The sequence below is a fragment of the Cervus elaphus genome, chromosome 5, assembly GCF_910594005.1.
Source record: "Cervus elaphus chromosome 5, mCerEla1.1, whole genome shotgun sequence".
In the NCBI taxonomy this organism is placed as follows: domain Eukaryota; kingdom Metazoa; phylum Chordata; class Mammalia; order Artiodactyla; family Cervidae; genus Cervus; species Cervus elaphus.
The window spans coordinates 78,314,597-78,333,742 of record NC_057819.1 but is presented as its reverse complement, the minus strand read 5'-3'; the positions used below and the strand labels follow the sequence as shown (position 1 = coordinate 78,333,742).

Here is a 19,146-nt window from a genome sequence, read left to right as displayed (position 1 = left end):
TTCAATTGTTTTCAAAATTAAAAACAAGTTGCATAAATGCCTCTGCACCACTGTTTGCTTCTTTCCTCTATCTTCTTCTTCTCACATGTGTTCCCAATTTAAAATAAAAACAATATACCAAGAGAAAGGAAATTAATTATGTAAAGGAAATAATACTAAATAACTTTCTAAAGGCCAACAAATCCCATTAAGTAAAAAAGCATACAATTCATGGCTAAAGATTGCTCCTAACCCACTGGTAAATACTGCTCCAAGTCAGGGAAACCACTATGGACCACTATAAATTCCTGTTAAGTATAGGAGCTACGTGCTATAGTCTGAATGTTGTGTCCTCCCAAAATTTCTATGCTGAAATCCTAACCCCCAAGATCATGGTATTAGAAACTGGGGCCACTGGGAGGTGCTTACACCATGACGGTGGAGCCCTCATGAATGGAATTACTGTTCTTATAAAAGAGAACCTACAGTGCCCCCTAGACTTTTCTACCATGTAAGGACAAAATGAGAATTGCAACCACAAGAAAGCTTTCTCTCAGACCATGCTGGCACCATGACCCTGGACTTCTAGCCTCCAAAACTGTGAGAAATAAATGTCTGTTGTTTATAAGTTACCCAATCTGTGGCATTTTGCTAAAATAACCCAGACTATGGCTTTATTGACTGTACCAAAGCCTTTGACTGTGTGGATCACAATAAACGGTGGAAAATTCTGAAAGAGATGGGAATACCAGACCACCTGACCTGCCTCTTGAGAAACCTGTATGCAGGTCAGGAAGCAACAGTTAGAACTGGACATGAAAAAACAGACTGGTTCCAAATAGGAAAAGGAGTATGTCAAGGCTGTATATTGTCACCCTGCTTGTTTAACTTATATGCAGAGTACATCATGAGAAACGCTGGGCTGGAGGAAGCACAAGCTGGAATCAAGACTGACGGGAGAAATATCAATAACCTCAGATATGCAGATGACACCACCCTTATGGCAGAAAGTGAAGAACTAAAGAGCCTCTTGATGAAAGTGAAAGAGGAGAGAGAAAAAGTTGGCTGAAAGCTCAACATTCAGAAAACTAAGATCATGGCATCTGGTCCCATCACTTCATGGGAAATAGATGGGGAAACAGTGGAAACAGTGGCTGACTTTATTTTTCTGGGCTCCAAAATCACTGCAGATGGTGATTGCAGCCATGAAATTAAAAGACGCTTACTCCTTGGAAGGAAAGTTATGACCAACTTAGATAGTGTATTAAAAAGCAGAGATATTACTTTGCCAACAAAGGTCCATCTAGTCAAGGCTATGGTTTTTCCAGTGGTCATGTATGGATGTGAGAGTTGGACTATAAAGAAAGCTGAGTGCTGAAGAATTGATGCTTTTGAACTGTGGTGTTGGAGAAGACTCTTGAGAGTCCCTTGGACTGCAAGGAGATCCAACCAGTCGATCCTAAAGGAGATCAGTCCTGGGTGTTCATTGGAAGGATTGATGCTGAAGCTGAAACTCCAATCCTTTGGCCACCAGATGCGAAGAACTGACTCATTGGAAAAGACCCTGATGCTGGGAGGGATTGGGGGCAGGAGGAGAAGGGGACAAGAGAGGATGAGATGGTTGGATGGCATCACCGACTTGATGGACATGGGTTTGGGTGGACTCCAGGAGTTGGTGATGGACAGGGAGGCCTGGCGTGCTGAGGTTCATGGGGTTGCAAAGAGTCGGACATGACTGAGCGACTGAACTGAACTGAATTGAACCCAGACTATGACACTATAAAATTTTTACTAACTCTTATTTTGTGGTTTTAATCTACACAATGCTACTAAAGATTAAAATATATAAGTAACAATTTTCTTAATAATTTAGACACATAATTAACTCTTCTTTTCTACACAATTTTCTATAAGGATAGTTTTTCTTTAATTTGTTTTCTCATTTAACTTTTGGAGAAAATTTAAGGGGAAGATTGTGTTCTTGATATTTGAGCCTGGAAACACTTTATTGAATGATAAAAATCCTTTTTTTATGGGTAACTTACACAATTAATCCTTTATTGTTTAAAAACATCAAAAAGTCATTTCATGAAAATTAAGAACCAAGAATACTGAATTCATAATACTCAAGTGTTTTCCAATTTATATCTATAAAATCTCTTCCAAGGAAAATAAAACGTATTTCTTTTCTTAAGCTATGCTCCCTTCTAAATTTCTCTGAAAGGTGCATTTAATATATCTCACCAGGATTTCACTAAAAGGACAAGGAAACCTAATCTTGATTTAAAGAAGACTTTTCATTATGTGGTTTCAACAGTCCATTGATTATTACAGCTTCATAGACACTATTATGATAATGTATCTTTTAAAATTTCAATCCCTTGTTCAGGAAAATTTTCAATAAAAGTCATAATCTAACAGAGACCACTGCATGATAGATTAATTTTTCTCTTTTATTCAATGAAGAAAAAAGAAATAATGCACTCTTCTTTAAAGTCTATTGTCACCTTATGCACTCTTCATTGAGAGAGTAATTGAAAAAAATAACAGGAAAAAGGAATTAAATGTGCATTTACCTGTATTAGACATATCTGTAGGGCTGTTGTCTGAAGAACTAACTGGAATCTGTTCTGTTTTCTTGTATCCAGTTTTTATCTAAGAAAGAAAATGAGGAATATGAAATGTCATTTTCTAAAGTAGGTCAAAGACCAGACTAGGTGTTCATGTTAACATAAAAAGAATGATTAATGAGATTAAAGCAACAGTCCTGAAAATATGAAACCTTTAAAATTTTGGTATATTCACCTTCAAACAAAGCAATTCAGAATTAAAGTAACAGCTGCGTTTAGCTCTACCATAACCAAGGATAACAAAATATAAGGCTATGTACCATGTCTCTGAAAAGGTAGTATAACCCCAAATGAAAAAGTATAAGGGCTAAGAGAAAATCTTAAACTCTGTATCTAATTAGCATGGACCCAAAACTGAAGATACCTATGATGAATTTTATCCCACTGACTAAAAGCCTACTTGAGTTTCAAGTTTATTTTATATGCTCTATTCTATAATTCATTATTAACTGCACTGTAGCAATTAGTAATTACAGTCATCCCTTTGTATCTGCCAGTTTTGCATCTGCATATTCAATCAACAGCAAATTGAAACTATTTTTAAAAATTCCAGAAAGTTCCAAAAAGCAAAACTTGAATTTGCAGCACCAGCAACTATATACATAGCATTTATACTGTATTAGCTATTAAGTGTAATCTAGAGATGATATAAAATATAAGGGGAGGGTATGCATAGATTATATGCAAATACAACACCATTGTATACAAGAAACTTTAGCATCCCTGGATTCAGGTATCTGCTCTGGGGGCTGTGGGAGGAGGCTGTCCTGGATATCTACAGATATCAAAGGATGACTGTAATTATATTGATTTCCATGTAGAAACTCCCCCTTTTGTGTGATTCATTATTAAAGACCCTGATTCTGGGAAAGATTGAAGGCAGGAGGAGAAGTGGGTGACAGAGGATGAGATGGTTGGATGGCATTGCCAACTCAATGGACATGAGTTTGAGCAAACTCCAGGAGACAGTGAAGGACAGGGAAGCCTGATATCCTGCAGTCCATGGGGTCGCAAAGAGTCGGAGATGACTTAGTGACTGAACAACAACAAAGCTGAATTACATTCCAGCATATGCATGTGAGGGAACAATATCCGCCTACACTGTGCAGAAAAGAGCTGAGGAACAGAAAGGAAGATTGCTCGTCTTCAGTCAAGCAGAAAACAGAAAAAAAAATAATGAATGGAATAATATGAGAGACTATCTGAAAATAAATATAATCTTTCATATCACAGTTTTGAGCATATCTAAGCATATCTTCATGATGCCATTCCTGATTATGACTTTCCTGACATAGAATACATTGATCTGAAAAATTATTAATAGCACAGCATAAAAATCTTAAACAAAAAAGATCTTTCAAGGAAATACCAATTGGTTAACAAACTATATTACCAAAATTATAGTTCTATTATGTATACAACAAACATAATGACACACAGGGGTTTATGGACAAACAGAGAAACAGAGAAATACAAGATTACCTGATTCCTCCTAAAAGAAGGTAAAATGGCATCTGTAGATTTGGGAGTAGATGAGGTCTTTGGAATTAGTATTTCAGGAGGAGAAGAAATAAGGCTAAATTTTGAGGCTTGAGGTCCATATTCTCCTGTAGCTTGTAAATGGGATGAACAAGATGGATTTTCTAAATGGCTGCTGTCAGATTTCTGTCTTATGAATGCTATCTCCCAAGCAGATTCTGACCTAGCATTAAAAAGAAATCACTTTATGGATATAGTACAATTGAATTCTAAGATGACATTTCAAATATTAGCAGAAAAGACTTGTTTTGGGTCTAAAGTAAGTACTAGGACAACTTAAATTTCTATTTTTACAGAGATATGCTAAATGATTCATTCTATCTTATGGCTAGAATAGTTACCTCAACTTGGCTCTGGTAATTATGCTTTTTGCTTCTTCAAATGATACACCAATCATAGACTCCTTGTTTATTGAGACAAGTTGATCTCCTGGTTTCAAACGTCCATCCTAACAAAAATAGTAATATTTGTAAAGAAACTGATTAAGGTGTTTCTTAAAAACATTATTTACACAATTTTTAAAATTTTAATTAATTTATTATGATATTGTGGTGTTTTTGCCATACATTGACATGATCAGCCATGGGTGTACATGTGTCCCCCAGTCCTGAACCCTCTTCCCACCTCCCTCCCCATCCCATCCTTCTGGGTTGGCCCAGTGCACCAGCTTTGAGTTCCCTGCTTCATGCATCAAGCTTGCACTGGTCATCTATTTCACACACAGTAATATACATGTTTCAATGCTATTCTCTCAAATCATCCCACCCTTGCCTTCTCCCACAGAGTACAAAAGTCTGTTCTTTATACCTGTGGTCTTTGCTGTCTCACATAAAGGGTTGTCACTACCATCTTTCTAAATTCCATATATATGCATTAATATATTGTATTGGTGTTTTTCTTTCTGACTCACATCACTCTGTATAATAGACTCCAGTTTCATCCACCTCATTAGAACTGAGTAAAATGTGTTCTTTTTAATAGCTGAGTAATATTCCATTGTGTATATGTACCACAGCTTTCTTATCCATTCATCTGCTGATGGACATCTAGGTTGCTTTTATGTCCTAGTTATTGTAAACAGTGCTGCAATGAACACTGGGGTACATGTGTCTCTTTCAATTCTGGTTTCCTTGGTGTGTATGCCCAGCAGTGGGATTGCTGGGTCATATGGCAGTTCTATTTTCAGCTTTTTCAGGAATCTCCACACTATTCTCCATAGTGGCTGTACTAGTTTGCATTCCCACCAACAGTGTAAGAGGGTTCCCTTTTCTTCACACCTTCTCCAGCATTTATTGTTTGTAGACTTTTTGATGGCAGCCATTCTGACGGGTGCGAGATGGTACCTCACTGTGCATTTGATTTACATTTCTCTGATAATGAGTGATGTTGAGCATCTTTTCATGTGTCGGTTAGCCACCTGTATGCCTTCTTTGGAGAAATGTCTGTTTAGTTCTTCGGCCCATTTTTTGATTGGGTCATTTATTTTTCTGGTATTGAGCTGCTTGTATGTTTTTGAGATTAATTGTCAGTTGCTTCATTTGCTATTATTTTCTCCCATTCTGAAGGCTGTCTTTGCACCTTGCTTATAGTTTCCTTCATTGTGCAAAAGCTTTTAAGTTTAATTAGGTCCCATTTGTTTATTTTTGCTTTTATTTCCATTACTCTGGGAGATGGGTCATAAAGGATCTCCCTGTGATTTATGTCAGAGAGTGCTCTGCCTATGTTTTCTTCTAGAAGTTTTATAGTTTCTGGTGTTACATTTAGATCTTTAATCCATTTTGAGTTTATTTTTGTGTATGGTGTTAGAAAGTGTTCCAGTTTCATTCTTTTACAAGTGGTTGACCAGTTTTCCCAGCACCACTTGCTAAAGAGATTGTCTTTTCTCCATTGCATATTTTTGCCTCCTTTGTTGAAGATAAGGTGTCCACAGGTGCATGGATTTATCTCTGGGCTTTCTATTTTGTTCCATTGATCTGTACTTCTGTCTTTGTGCCAGTACCATACTGTCTTGATGACTGTAACTTTGTAGTATAGTCTGAAGTCAGGCAGGTTGATTCCTCCAGTTCCATTCTTCTTTCTCAAGATTGCTTTGGCTATTTGAGGTTTTATATGTTTCCATACCAATTGTGAAATTATTTGTTCTAGTTCTGTGAAAAATACCATTGGTAGCTTGATGGGGAATTGCACTGAATCTGTAGATTGCTTTGGGAAGTATACTCATTTTCACTATATTGATTCTTCCAATCCATGAACATGGTATATTTCTCTATCTATTTGTGTCATCTTTGATTTCTTTCATCAGTGTTTTATAGTTTTCTATACATAGGTCTTTTGTTTCTTTAGGTAAATTCATTTCTAAGTATTTTATTCTTTTCGTCTTAATGGTGAATGGGATTGTTTCCTTAATTTCTCTTTCTGTTTTCTCATTGTTAGTGCATAGGAATGCAAGGGATTTCTGCGTATTAATTTGATACAGTTAAAGCAAAGCACAGTATTAGTAAAGAATGACTTAAAGAAAAGAATAAAAAGAAAATTTTTGACAAAGAGTCCCAACAGTAAAAAGTTTTTATTAAAGTCTGGCTTGGTAATATACACGTTTTCCTAATAGCTCAGTTCATAAAGAATCTGCCTGTAATCCGGAAGACCCCAGTTCTATTCCTGGGTCAGGAAGATCCTGTGGAGAAGGGAAAGGCTACCCATTCCAGTAATCTTGGGCTTCCCTTGTGGCTCAGCTGGTAAAGAATCTGCCTCAATGTGTGAGACCTGGGTTTGATTCCTGGGTTGGGGAGATTCTCTGGAGAAGGGAAAGTCTACCCACTCCAGTAGTCTGGCCTGGAGAATTCCATGGACTGTGTATTCCATGGGGTCACTAAAGATTCAGACACAATGAGTCACTTTCACTTTGCTAATATACATGAATGAAATGGAAATGTTCATGTATTCCTAGAATAAACTTTCATGTTAAGGTATCCTGAAGATATGAAGACACAACCTGGTATACTAGGAAAAGAAGCCTGTTTTAAAAGGTCAGTTGTATGAGATAAAAACAGGTCTGTCTGTGATAAAGTAGGCCAAATCATTCTAGGATATTTCAGAATATAAGACTCATTCAGTTTAGTTTCTGAGCATTCCTATATCTTTCAACCCATCACACATTAAGAGTTATTTCACAGTTAGAATTTTTTAAAATTCTGCCAATGATCTTAACTACATTTCTGTTCATGGTCAGACATCATCTTTTTTGGATCTGCTGTCCTTCCTGTGACTGACAAAGAACCAGTTGGTTATACAAGGAGTTCTACTGACATCCTACTAATAACAACCAATCCTAACTGGCTGCCTGGCATTGTCTTTTCCAGGACCTATCTCTGCCAATGACTATACGCGTGTGTGCTCAGTCGTGTCTGACTCCTGCAACCCCATTGACTATAGCCCACCAGGCTCCTCTGTTCAAGAATACTGGAGTGGGTTGCCATTTCCTCCTCCAGAGGATCTTCCCGACCCAGGGACTGAACCTGCATCTCCTGCTTCTCCTGCTTTGACAAGCAGTTTCTTTACCACTAAGCTACCTGGGAAGTCCCCTTGCCTAAAACTAGCCTAACTGTTTAAGACAAAGCATAAATGTTACAAGATTTAATGTATACATTAGGTAAGTTTTCTTGGTTTTCATTCGTCTTTTAATTCAAACCGGAAAATGAAAAATGAACTCTCTTCATTTTCAGTTCCTAAGATGCTTCTCAATCATTAGTACAAATACAGAAAGCATTATTTCTACAACTAGGGAAAAGTTTATAAAGTTAAAAAGCATTTTTACCCCTGAGGGTATTTAGGTAAATTCCACAAATTCAAGGAAATAGCTTTTAAAAAGCCTTATCATCTAAGCTATATCCTTGGATAACTAATCTTTGATTTGAACTGCATTATATATAACAATGGTGATTTATGGTTACTTTACTGTTGAATAACAATGTTTTATTAAAAAATGTTATTTATTATTATCTTTTACACTGAACACTGAGTATACAGGAAGGCAAATAAATATAAACATGTTATTTCTAATACTGTGTAATAAAAGATAAGATAATCTAAATGAATAATGACCCTATGACCATTCTGAAATATAAACATAAAACCACAAAGTCAATTTGATTTAAAATATATAGTATTTGAAAACTAATTTGGATTTTATAAGCATGTGATTAAATATAACTAGCAAAGTTTGAGAATACACAATTGCTATATTCACAAGTGATTTTTTCCCCCTCCTTCCATTTGATCAATGTATGGGGACTAAAACACAATAGTAATGCTGGAAAAGGCTAAGCAGCATGGAGAAAGTATCTACCATATGGATCCTACATGTTCAGTAAAATGAAGGAGCTGATTTTGTAATATTTTATAAAATCAAGCCTGATGACAGACTTTGGTAACATATGCATTGAAGTCAACTATGTTCAGACTACACTTAGAAACTTACATAGGAGAACTTGCGATTCAATATTCTAAACATTAGCCTGAGGATGTCACTTCCTCGAGGTTAAAGTGAAATGGTGACAAACAAAGAAACAAAACAACCTTTTTGCCATAGGCAAAAAGATAAGGCTAGTAAAAGTTACCAAAGAACAAACAAAATTCTGGAGAGCACTTAATTCTGAAAAGGAGGGTGGAGAATATAATGGAGTGGGAGGAAAACACATAGGAAGACTTAATAGCAATATTTTCTACTTAAGTCAGTGAAGTCTAAGTGGACTCATGGGTGTTCATTTCATCATTATGCTTTATAAGTCAGATATCTACTCCAATATCTTTTTATATGTGTAAAATGTTACATTATTAAAAAGAAAATTTCCATCCCATTGAAATAAAGCAAACACTCATAACATTTAGGGCTTCCCTGGTGGCTCAGTTGGTAAAGAATCCACCTGCAATGCGGGAGACCCCAGTTCAATTCCTGGGTCAGGAAGATCTCCTGGAGAAGGGAACGGCTACCCACTCCAGTATTCTGGCCTGAAGAATTCCAAGGACTGCATAGTCCTTGGGATTGCAAAGAGTTGGACACGACTGAGTGACTTTAATTTCATGACATTTAAGCTCAACAATGTTTCTAACTAGATGAATTTTATTTTGGTTCTATATTCCAAAATTTGCATTGGAAGTAGGGTCAAACAGTGATTTTTTAAAAATCTAGCTTAAATAAATGTCTGTTAAATCCAACTCTATCCCATTTGGAATCTGCAAAAAATTCTTCCTTAGAATCAGCTTAAAAAGGTAGATTATAACTGAAATTTAATGACTATACTACTATTTACTTATATTCCAAAGCCTGGCAATAACTTAGGGAAAGAAAGGGAACAATGAAGGAAGCTCTGCTTCATTGAAGCAAAGCATTTGAAAGATTCTGACAAGGGGAAAAAAGTTCTTTGAGAACTGGGGTGGTGGACAGTAAATATTTGGTTGTTTTGTTTTACCCTAAACACTCTTAGTATTAACAGTTCCTGGTTTTTATTAAACTTCCTTGGAAAGGGAAAATTCCATGATGATGACTATAAGCCAGATGGCAACTCCATTGTCTGCTATTTGGGCAGGAGCCTTCAGAGGCAGTGGACTGGTGAGGAGAAAAGAGAATGAGGCATGGAAACCAGATAGATCTGAATTCAAATTTGAGCTCCACAGATTGCTAGCTAAGATGTTCATAAACAATGAGAGAAGGTGAAGGAAGGGGATGCAGGAGGTGCATCTCATCCACAAAGAACAAAGAACTAAATTCTAAATTGCCAGAGACAGTTCTTCTCTCTGTGTATCTTATAGAAACCACAGCTGGTTGTCAGTGTTATGGAGAAAAGGCATTCAGAAAACAGAAGTCGGTAACAGGATTGAGGTGACCTACCTTCTCCCACAATCTCTTCTCTGGCCACACGGTATTAGCCATACAGAGAAAAAGCTCTCAGAAGGCAGTTTAACACATCTTATATTAATATTAAGGTACACCAATGTACTGAAGTAGTGTTTTCCAAGAAGACAAGAGTCAGAGAAGAGAAGAAGAAAGTCTCTGACTGTGGCTGCTGGTGTTTATATATATTTTTCTTTCTAAAGAGTACTTGCAGCAGTTTTTTTTTCTTTTTCTTTTTCTTTTGCCTCCAAGAATAAGATCTTAGCTGATCATGTGAATTTCTGAACCGGTTTAAAAGTCAGAACCTGCAAACTAAAACAAAGCTATTTCTGTAAAAGTCTGGCATTCAAAGCCTGTGAATTCTACCCCAGCTTGATTAATGTGTCTGTGAAGATAGTGACTTCAGGGATTTGCCAAGGCCTCTTCCACACTGTCTAGATTCTGATTCAGCACTTACTGAGCAACCACACAACATGACAGGCAAGGTGCCAAGCACTTTCACACACCCAGCTTCAGTATGAATTTTTTCTCGTTGACATTTATAAAGATGTTGAAATAATAATGTATTCTTAAATACTTGAATACTTCTGTTAAAAACTGACAACACTGTCCATTTCATATTATAACGACTATTACACAGTTTACCAAATAATGTATGACCACAGTATCAGAAACTATCTACATAGCCTGACTCTAACTCAGTATTTCTCAACACAAAGACTGCTCCTGCAAGCTTTTGGATTCCTTTCCCATAATTTCATTAAGTGTCAATGGAGCTATCTTCTCACAATACCAGTTATTAACAAGAATGCAGGCAATTTATTTAATCTCCATGAGACTCATTTTCTTAGCTGTGAGGTGGGGAATAAGTACCTATTGCACAAGGTTGCTGTGATAAATGACGCATATAAAATCCTAACAGATTGTAGGTGCTATGGAGAGGTGAATCAGATTCCCATATCTGTTGAAGGCAATTTTCACAGTGATAGAAAATTTAATCCTCCCAGTCCTCAAATTAAGAACCCTTGATGACTGTCCACTGACAGGAAAAGCAGAAACTCCTGAATTTCCCAAACCTAGAACAACAAACTAGATGCAACCTACTTTTTCTAGCCTCATATCCACGTTCCCTCCTCAGCATATAAATTCTTCATCCTATTCTCAGAAAACGTTCTTCAAACCTGCCACAGTCTTTCAAACTTTAGTGTGCTTATACATATTAATTCTTGTCTAGAACGCCACCACTCACCTTGACACGTCTGTCTGATGAACTCTCATTTAAACTTCACTGCCAAATTCAAACATTATCTATGCTGTAGGTTTTCTCCAACTCCCTAGATTTACTTAACTGCCTCCTTATCTTTGTTCCAAAAGCACTTTCATTTTTCTATATTACTGTACTTACTCCGTACTATCCTTATTTGTTTACATATCTTTTTCTTCCCCATTAGACTATATTACTTCAGCAACTCCCAAATTAACAGCACACATTCTTTCAACTGACCAGAACTATGCCCTTTTCATGGTTATTTCCCTGAGCATAGTGCCAAGTATAGAACAGGTCACAATAAATGAAAGAGGCCCAGGAAACACTGAGGAAATTAAGATGGCTCTAACACAAATAACAGCGGCAAAGGAGAAAAAAGTGCGTGACATTGAAATGTGAATCCTCTTGGCTGCTACTGCTTTAGCTCCCACCAAAGGATTGGTTTCTCTGCCCCTTGTCATCTAGAGACCTTTGTCCTACCTATCCAAAAAGCCTTTGTCCCAGTTCCAGTGACACACCATATCCTGAAAATAGATTTCTTTTCAAAGTTAGATATGTCCAGCTATAATCCTTTGTGAGCAATGACTACTAGTATCCATTTATATGATCTTTGTCTTAATCTGTAAGATTGGACCAAAAAAAAAAAAAAATCTTGAATATATCACATCTAAGATCCGTAATACTGATTATGAGATACACCATTATTTTATGTAATGCTAAGAGAAAATACGCTGTCAGTTACACTACGACATTTACTATAAGATCCATTTCAATTTCAGAGATGTTACAGAGAAAATATATACATATAGACATATGTACACACACAAACCCCTATGTGTGTGTACAGAACATCCGAGGTGGTGCTAGTGGTAAAGAACACACCTGCCAGTACAGGAGACATAAAAGATGCGAGTTTGATCCCTGAATCGGGAAGATCCCCTAAAGCAGGGCATGGTAACCCATTCCAGTATTCGTGCCTGTGTCTTCATGGACACAGGAGCCTGGCAGACTGCAGTCCATGGGGTCACAAAGAGTCAGACATGACTGAAGCAACTTAGCACGCACACATGTGCATGTACATACACACGTAATTACTTATCTATACATCTGTTTTATAAATATTGGTGTGTATCTATATGCATACAGTCATTTCTTGGTGTTGGATACCAAAATCCATGGATGCTCAAGTACCTTACATGAAATGCTGTAATAGCTGCATGAAATCTATGCATACCCTCCCTGTATACTTTAAATCATCTCTAGATTACTTATCATACCTAATACAATGCAGATGCTATGTAAATAATTGTTTTACGGCAAATTCAAGTTTGCTTTTTGGAATTTTCTGGAATTTGTTTTTTTGAATATTTTCTATTTGAGGTTGGTTGAGCCCATAGCTTTGGAACCTAAGGATATGGAGAGCTGACTGTATGTGTATGTGTGTACTCTAGAATCAGGTAAACAAAATATATCGGGTTTGAAGAAAAATGTCTGATTCCGGCCTGCTCTCCTTACAGTACTAGCAGAGAAAGAAAAAAGAAAGTATTGTTCAGAATTAGACACAAAGAGCTAGGAAGAAAAGGTACTTTGGTGTGGAGTCCAGATAGCGGCAGTTGAAAGGTAAACAGGCAAATCAGTAATTCTCAGCAACATGACTAAAGATTTACTTATTCATTGGTTATTAATTTAGTAATCAATATGTGTCAGGTACCACGCTAGGGACTAAAGATATTATTGTGAATAAAACAGATAAGATCTGTGCACTTAGGAAACATCCTCAGATTTGTGGTTCAGGCAGAGCTGGTAAACACAGTCACAGATACTGATGTACGATCACAAGCTGACCCTGGCGACTATGAAGGTAACAAACAAGCAGACAGGAGATAGGAAGGAAAGGCGTGCAGACAGGAAACACCTGGCCCTAGACTTGGGCGGTGGGGCAGGTGCGGGGAACACAGGGAACACCTCTCTGTGGAAGTATCTTTGGGTTCATGTTTAAAAGTAATGGGGTAGTGATAGTCAGGGGGAGCAGCATACAAGATGAGAAAGAACTTGGCCCCTTCCAAGGACTGAAAGAATGCTACTCTGAAAGCACAGGGTGGTGAGTCAGAGAAGTGAGGGGCAGAAGTCACCCTATACAGAGCCTTGTAGCCAATTAAGTATTAGTAGGCTTGGTTGAGAGGGAAATAGGAATGGTGCATAAGAGCAGACAAAGCTCTCTGTGAGGTTTGATATAAACTGATGACAACTTAAACAAAGGTGATGGCAGTGGAGATCAAGAAGACTGATGGATTCAAGAGCTATTTAGAAACAGTTAACAGTAAGTACTAATGAATTAGATATGGGTGTTAAGGGAGAGGAAGTATTTAGAATGAGATCTGGTTTTCTGACTTTGTGCAATTGGAAGGTGTCATTCACAGAAACTGGGAACACTGGCAGAAGGCCTATTTGGGGAGAAATGGGTAGATGGAAGGTACGACATGACTATCATAAATCCTGCCTCAGACAAGTTGCATGTGAGATGCCTTGAAGAGATCCAAGTGGAGATGTGGATCAGGCAACTGGATATGTGTGTATGAAGGTCAAAGGAATGTTCCACTCCCCAAAATTTCTAAGACTGAACACTGAGGACTCCAAACTGATATGGAATTGGCTGGTGGAGAGAAAAGAGCCTTGGAGTTCCCATATTTAATCCTTCCCTTAACTCAGTACCTATTATAGTTGTTCCTAACCAATAGGCTACCTCTAGCTCTTAGAGTTGGGAGAATCAAGAATCTTCTTTCCTACTTAAAGCAGCAAAAACACTTCAAGATGTTTCAAGTTTGAACTCTGAATATGTTTTTTTCAAAGAAACATGACCATTTTGGTTACTTAACCAGTATTCTATTTCATATCTTCCAAGAGGAAAAATATTTTTGTGTGTGTATGAGGGGAAGGAGGGGCAGCTAGCCATGAATAACTAAAGATAATTAATTCCAACAACCCCCTGTCTATAAAGTTTGGAAATATAAATTAAATATAATCTATCTATAAGCTTGAGATTGGCTATATTATTAACTCTGAAACAATATAATGTTAAAATTACAGCAAGTGAAAGTCCTCATATGCATTTAAAAAATATTAACGGTTGCTCAGTGTACCAACTTAATAAGGATAACCTATGAGCCTCTGTTTCCTATTCTGTGAATATACATGCAGAAATTTGTGCAGATTAGAAGTTTATTAACAAGCCTAACACAGTATTTGTTGTTGCTGTTGTTTAGTCACTCAGTTGTATCCAACTCTTTGCGACACCATAGACTGTAGTCCACCAGGCTCCTTTGTCCATGGGGATTTTTTGGACAAGAACACAGTATTTAGAACAAAGTAAATTCTATTATGCATTAAAAATATTTTTATACAAAATTGAATTAATTTCTCTTTTCAGAGCAAAAGATGTATGTACTTCTCCATCTTGAGGAAGAACATAAAAGCAACTGTAAGCATTGCAAACTCACTTAATTCTTCTCTGTCTACACCCTTCTCTATTTTGGCAATTTTCTTCTCTTGGACACAACCAAATACTGTAAAAATACATTAATAACTCAATGCTGCTCTCTAGTGGTAAATACAGAATATACTTTATTACATGGTTTTGCTTTCTAATAACCTTTCAAACAACGAAATTCTCAGAAAATCAGCAAGAGAAAATGTATATTACAGGTATAATTTCTTATTCAGTGATTGCTGACAGGAGATGAGTCACTCAGCACCTAGTCACTACTATTACTTTAAGTACAAATATTTTTCATGGGGGAAAAAAAGCACAAATTGATGTTTGTCTTAAAAGTAAATTCTTATCACTTGTTAGGAACCATAATCCACTGCATTACTTCAAGTATAGTCTAAGAAATAGCTTAGCCATACTGAATACACACATCCTTTAGCTTTAAAACTAAAGTAATATATCTCAATTCTTAAAAGAAAAATTTTGTCTTTTGTTTGAATTTGTTTAAATTTAGCATTTAAGTATGCTCTTATTTAGTTAATAAATAAAATTCAGGAGCCCAAAATTATATCATTATAATATCCTATTGTATGTTTGTATGCTCAGTTGCTCAGTCGTGTCTGATTGACGCTTTGTGACCCCATGGACTGTAGCCTGCCAGGCTCCTCTGTCCACGGGATTCTCCAGGCAAGAATACTAGAGTGGGTTGCGATTTCCTACTCCAGAGACAATATCCTATACTTACTGTATAACACTTACAGCTTGGTAAGTGTATTAGGAAGACACTGTATTATCTTCACAAGCCTGAGAAAATTTAAGTCTATTGCTTTGAAAGTTTTGGTTAAATTGATTTTTTTTTTCCCAACATGGAAAAAAATCCACTTGAATAAACAAACTGTTTGCTAAACAGTGTTCAGGATAGGACTGGGGGGTAAGGGTAGGACTATTTATTCAACAAAAACAACTAGAATAAGAACAATATAAACAAACTTTGTAAGAGGATCCTGTCTCATGTTAAATAGCTTGATATTAATAGACTATTTTATTAAATTCTTTATATACTATATCTCTCCAAAAAGGATTGGAAGAAATTTTCCACAAAAGAAATATAGAATCATGTTAGCAAAACAGAAATAACATGAAATTAAAGAGAAATGAGCATGAAAATATAGTAACCAATTTGTTAACTAGGTGCTTCAAATATAAATCTGGGCTTCCTAGCAACAAGAGCAAAGATGAATTCATGATTTGCGTATTTCTTACAGTGATGAGAAGAGTAAGGCTTTCTCATTCCTAAAAAAGATATTTTCTATCCTTAATTCTAAATCTAATTTCTCATATGGACAATTAGTAAGTGACAACAAACTTATCAAGAATTACTGCAAATTCACAAATGAGTAGTTTTATTTGCTTAGTTTTGCTTTGCATTTAAGAGAGCCCAAATGAACAGAGTTTAACTGATCTAAGTTAACCCAAACTCAGAGCAATGAATAGAGAACATGCCTTTAGATATGATTTCTCTCAGACAGACTTAGGATAAAAGTTGAACAGCATATAATTAAAAATATATAGCCTTTAGTTAGAGCTTAAAATCTGCTATTTTCATATTTAATTCATTTTTTTCTTATGCATTTGTTAGGTTAAAGCTCCTTGAGTGTGAAGGCCTACTTCCACTCTCTGTGTCCTTCACTGAGAAATGGTCACAGTGGACACTCAATTAACATAAAAAACTTACTGATGACGAAACAAACCTCATCACTAGTGGTTTTGTCTTTTAGGTGAACAGTTATTTTATCTTCGTTTTTACCTTATAACAGTCTCCTCCAGGAATGATTTCCTGAATATATACCAATGGACCGTCATTCCGGTTAATTCCTCCTAGGATCTTCAGACCAAGGCCTGTTTTCTTGGTAACTGTAATCATCTGAAAGGCAGGATCCCTAAGATAAAGTAAATTAGCATGCATAAATTAGCCTAGAGATGGTGGTCCACCAGGGAGACCCTGCCCAGAGATGGGTACCTACTTTTTCTTTAAACTCTTTGTTAACTTCTTAGACCTAGATAATTCAAAATACTCAGTACATACTAGCAATGACATTTTTAAAAATATGATCATACAAAGGCAATCAAATGAATTTTCTTAGCCCTAATTCTAATTTTTCTGTAAAACAACCAAACAATAAGAGAAATTACAGCAATAATGCTTATTTCTTTGGAGTAGAAAAATACTTTAAAAATATTATTTAAACAAACTTAAAGATTTATTAAAGGTAACTGCAGAGACTTGCTTTAAACTGACTTTTTACTACACTTTAGGATTCCAAAACGAAACACTTTAATGAATCGGATAAGGGACTTTTAAAAGACATGCTTGTGGCCATTTAAAGCAAAATAAATATAACCTTAATTTGAATCTCAAAAAAAAAAAAAAACCCTCAGTTTATGCTTTAAGAGTATTTTCCTGGTACAAAGCACATGCTCCAGCTGTGATTTCTGCTGGACATAAAAGTGATGCTACTAGGAAAGAAGGAACTGTTAAAAAGAATTCTGCAAAAGGTACACCCTCCCCCCATCCCAAGTTGTGTTTCTGAATAGTGGTCAGAACAGGCTTTTATTGGTCCAAGAGAACTTCAGTAAAGTATGAAATGAAGCTCAGGGCTTAATTATGGTGTAGTGGGTATTGTGCTAAGCAATATTCACACAATATGCTATTCAATTCATTTAATACTTATAAAATCCCTAATATTATTACCCTCATTTTTCTAAAAGAACCCAAATCTGGGTAGGTTGACTTGGTGGCCTAAAGTTACAAAGCTGGAGGACAGCAATGTGAGCCTGGTCTATTTTGCTCCAGAGCCAAAGTATGGTCTAAGATCTAAGATCACCTCAACCTCAATGCTTCACTGGTACATTAAAGCCATTGTTAAATACAGGACTTTTGCTGCTGCTGCTGCTAGCTGTCTTCAAATGTGCCATCACAGAAACCACTGTTAAAAAGAGTTAGTTCATATTTTACATAAGGTTACAGCTTTGAAAAATTTTTTATATTTAACTTCTGCCATAGAAATTCTAGCTATATCTTTATGAGGACTTGTATTCAAAAGTTAAATCATAAAAAAGTATAATGAAAGAAATTAAAACTTTAAAAAACAAACTTAAAATTTGTTTAAATTTAAAAAACAAATCCCTATTTTTGAGTATTTTGATCTTTATATAGCACTTAGAGCACATCCGTTATGGTTATATTACACTGAATTCAACTCTAGGGTAAGAGGGCCTATGTGGTTACTAGGGTAATAGTCAGTTAGCTAGGGAAAAAGGCAGAAAATGTTCTATTGTCAGACTTCAAAATCTTTCTTGACGGGAGATTAGGCTGCAAAGAAATAAAGAGATGAAGCCTAGAAGTGGGGGAGATGAAGGAGAAAGGGGACAAAGGTCTCATTAGGCACCTCCAATAACCTCTTAAACTGTCTAAATGTGAATTCCTCTCAATGGGGGTACACACGATCTCCAGCACACATTACTATTTCAGTAAAGTGTTCCTCCTTTTCTAACCCCAGCAGAGTATCTATGATTAACACAGCAGTGTATTTACTTGCTAGGACCTTACTTTAAAATTCCCTCATTGTGGGACTTCCCTGGTGATCCAGTGGTCAAGATTCTGTGTTCCCATTAAGGGGGACTGGGTTTGATCCCTGGTCAGGGAACTAAATCCCACATGATGCAACTAAAACTCAACAAAACCAAACAAATAACTAAATAAAAAAATTTTTTCTTAAGTCTCTCCTTGTTAAGAATTCACATTACTTAATTTTTTTTTGCAATTAAAAATAGTTCTGCTGCTCAAACTTAATCATAGTAACAGAATCTACAAGCTAAATCCAGGCAGAAATACTGCTTTTTACCTAATCAGATCAATGTAAATGCAGAACTTTGACAATACATGACAAGGCTTTAGGAAAGAGGTACTCCTGCACATTGCTGGTGGTCATCAAAAACGGCATAACCTCTGAAGAGGGGATTTAGTAATCTCTAATTTACCCTCTGGGCTTCCCTGGTGGCTCAGTAGTAAAGAATCCACCTGCCAGTGCAGGAGACAAGGGTTTGATCCCTGGGTCAGGAAGATCCCCTGGAGAAGGAAATGGCAACTCACTCCAGAATTCTTGCCTGGGAAATCCCATAGACAGAGGAGCCTGCGTCCACGAGGTGGCAAAGGAGTCAGACACGACTTAGCAACTAAACAACAACAATTTACCCTCTAATCCAACAATCTCATTTTTTGGAACCTTTCCCAAAGATAATTTGGTGACAAATACAAAATGACTTGTATACTAGGTTAGTTATTTGGCATAAT

The 19,146-nt window shown here is 36.4% G+C and overlaps 1 protein-coding gene across 11 annotated transcripts in view; it reads right to left on the bottom strand.

The window, feature by feature from the left end:
* Nucleotides 1–19,146, bottom strand: part of STXBP4 (syntaxin binding protein 4) — a 206,025-nt gene that overhangs the window by 161,276 nt on the left and 25,603 nt on the right. For 10 of the 11 annotated variants that reach the window (XR_006341150.1, XM_043902705.1, XM_043902709.1 and 7 more), the window contains exons 4-7: nucleotides 16,600–16,732; nucleotides 4,490–4,596; nucleotides 4,092–4,311; nucleotides 2,556–2,634 (exon numbers count right to left, since the gene is read on the bottom strand). Coding sequence is in view for 10 of the 11 variants with exons in the window: in XM_043902705.1 (XP_043758640.1) it covers nucleotides 2,556–2,634; nucleotides 4,092–4,311; nucleotides 4,490–4,596; nucleotides 16,600–16,732 (539 nt within the window). In the remaining variant the exon portion in view is untranslated. The remainder of the gene's footprint in view (nucleotides 1–2,555; nucleotides 2,635–4,091; nucleotides 4,312–4,489; nucleotides 4,597–16,599; nucleotides 16,733–19,146) is intronic. The other variant, XM_043902714.1, reaches the window with a different exon arrangement.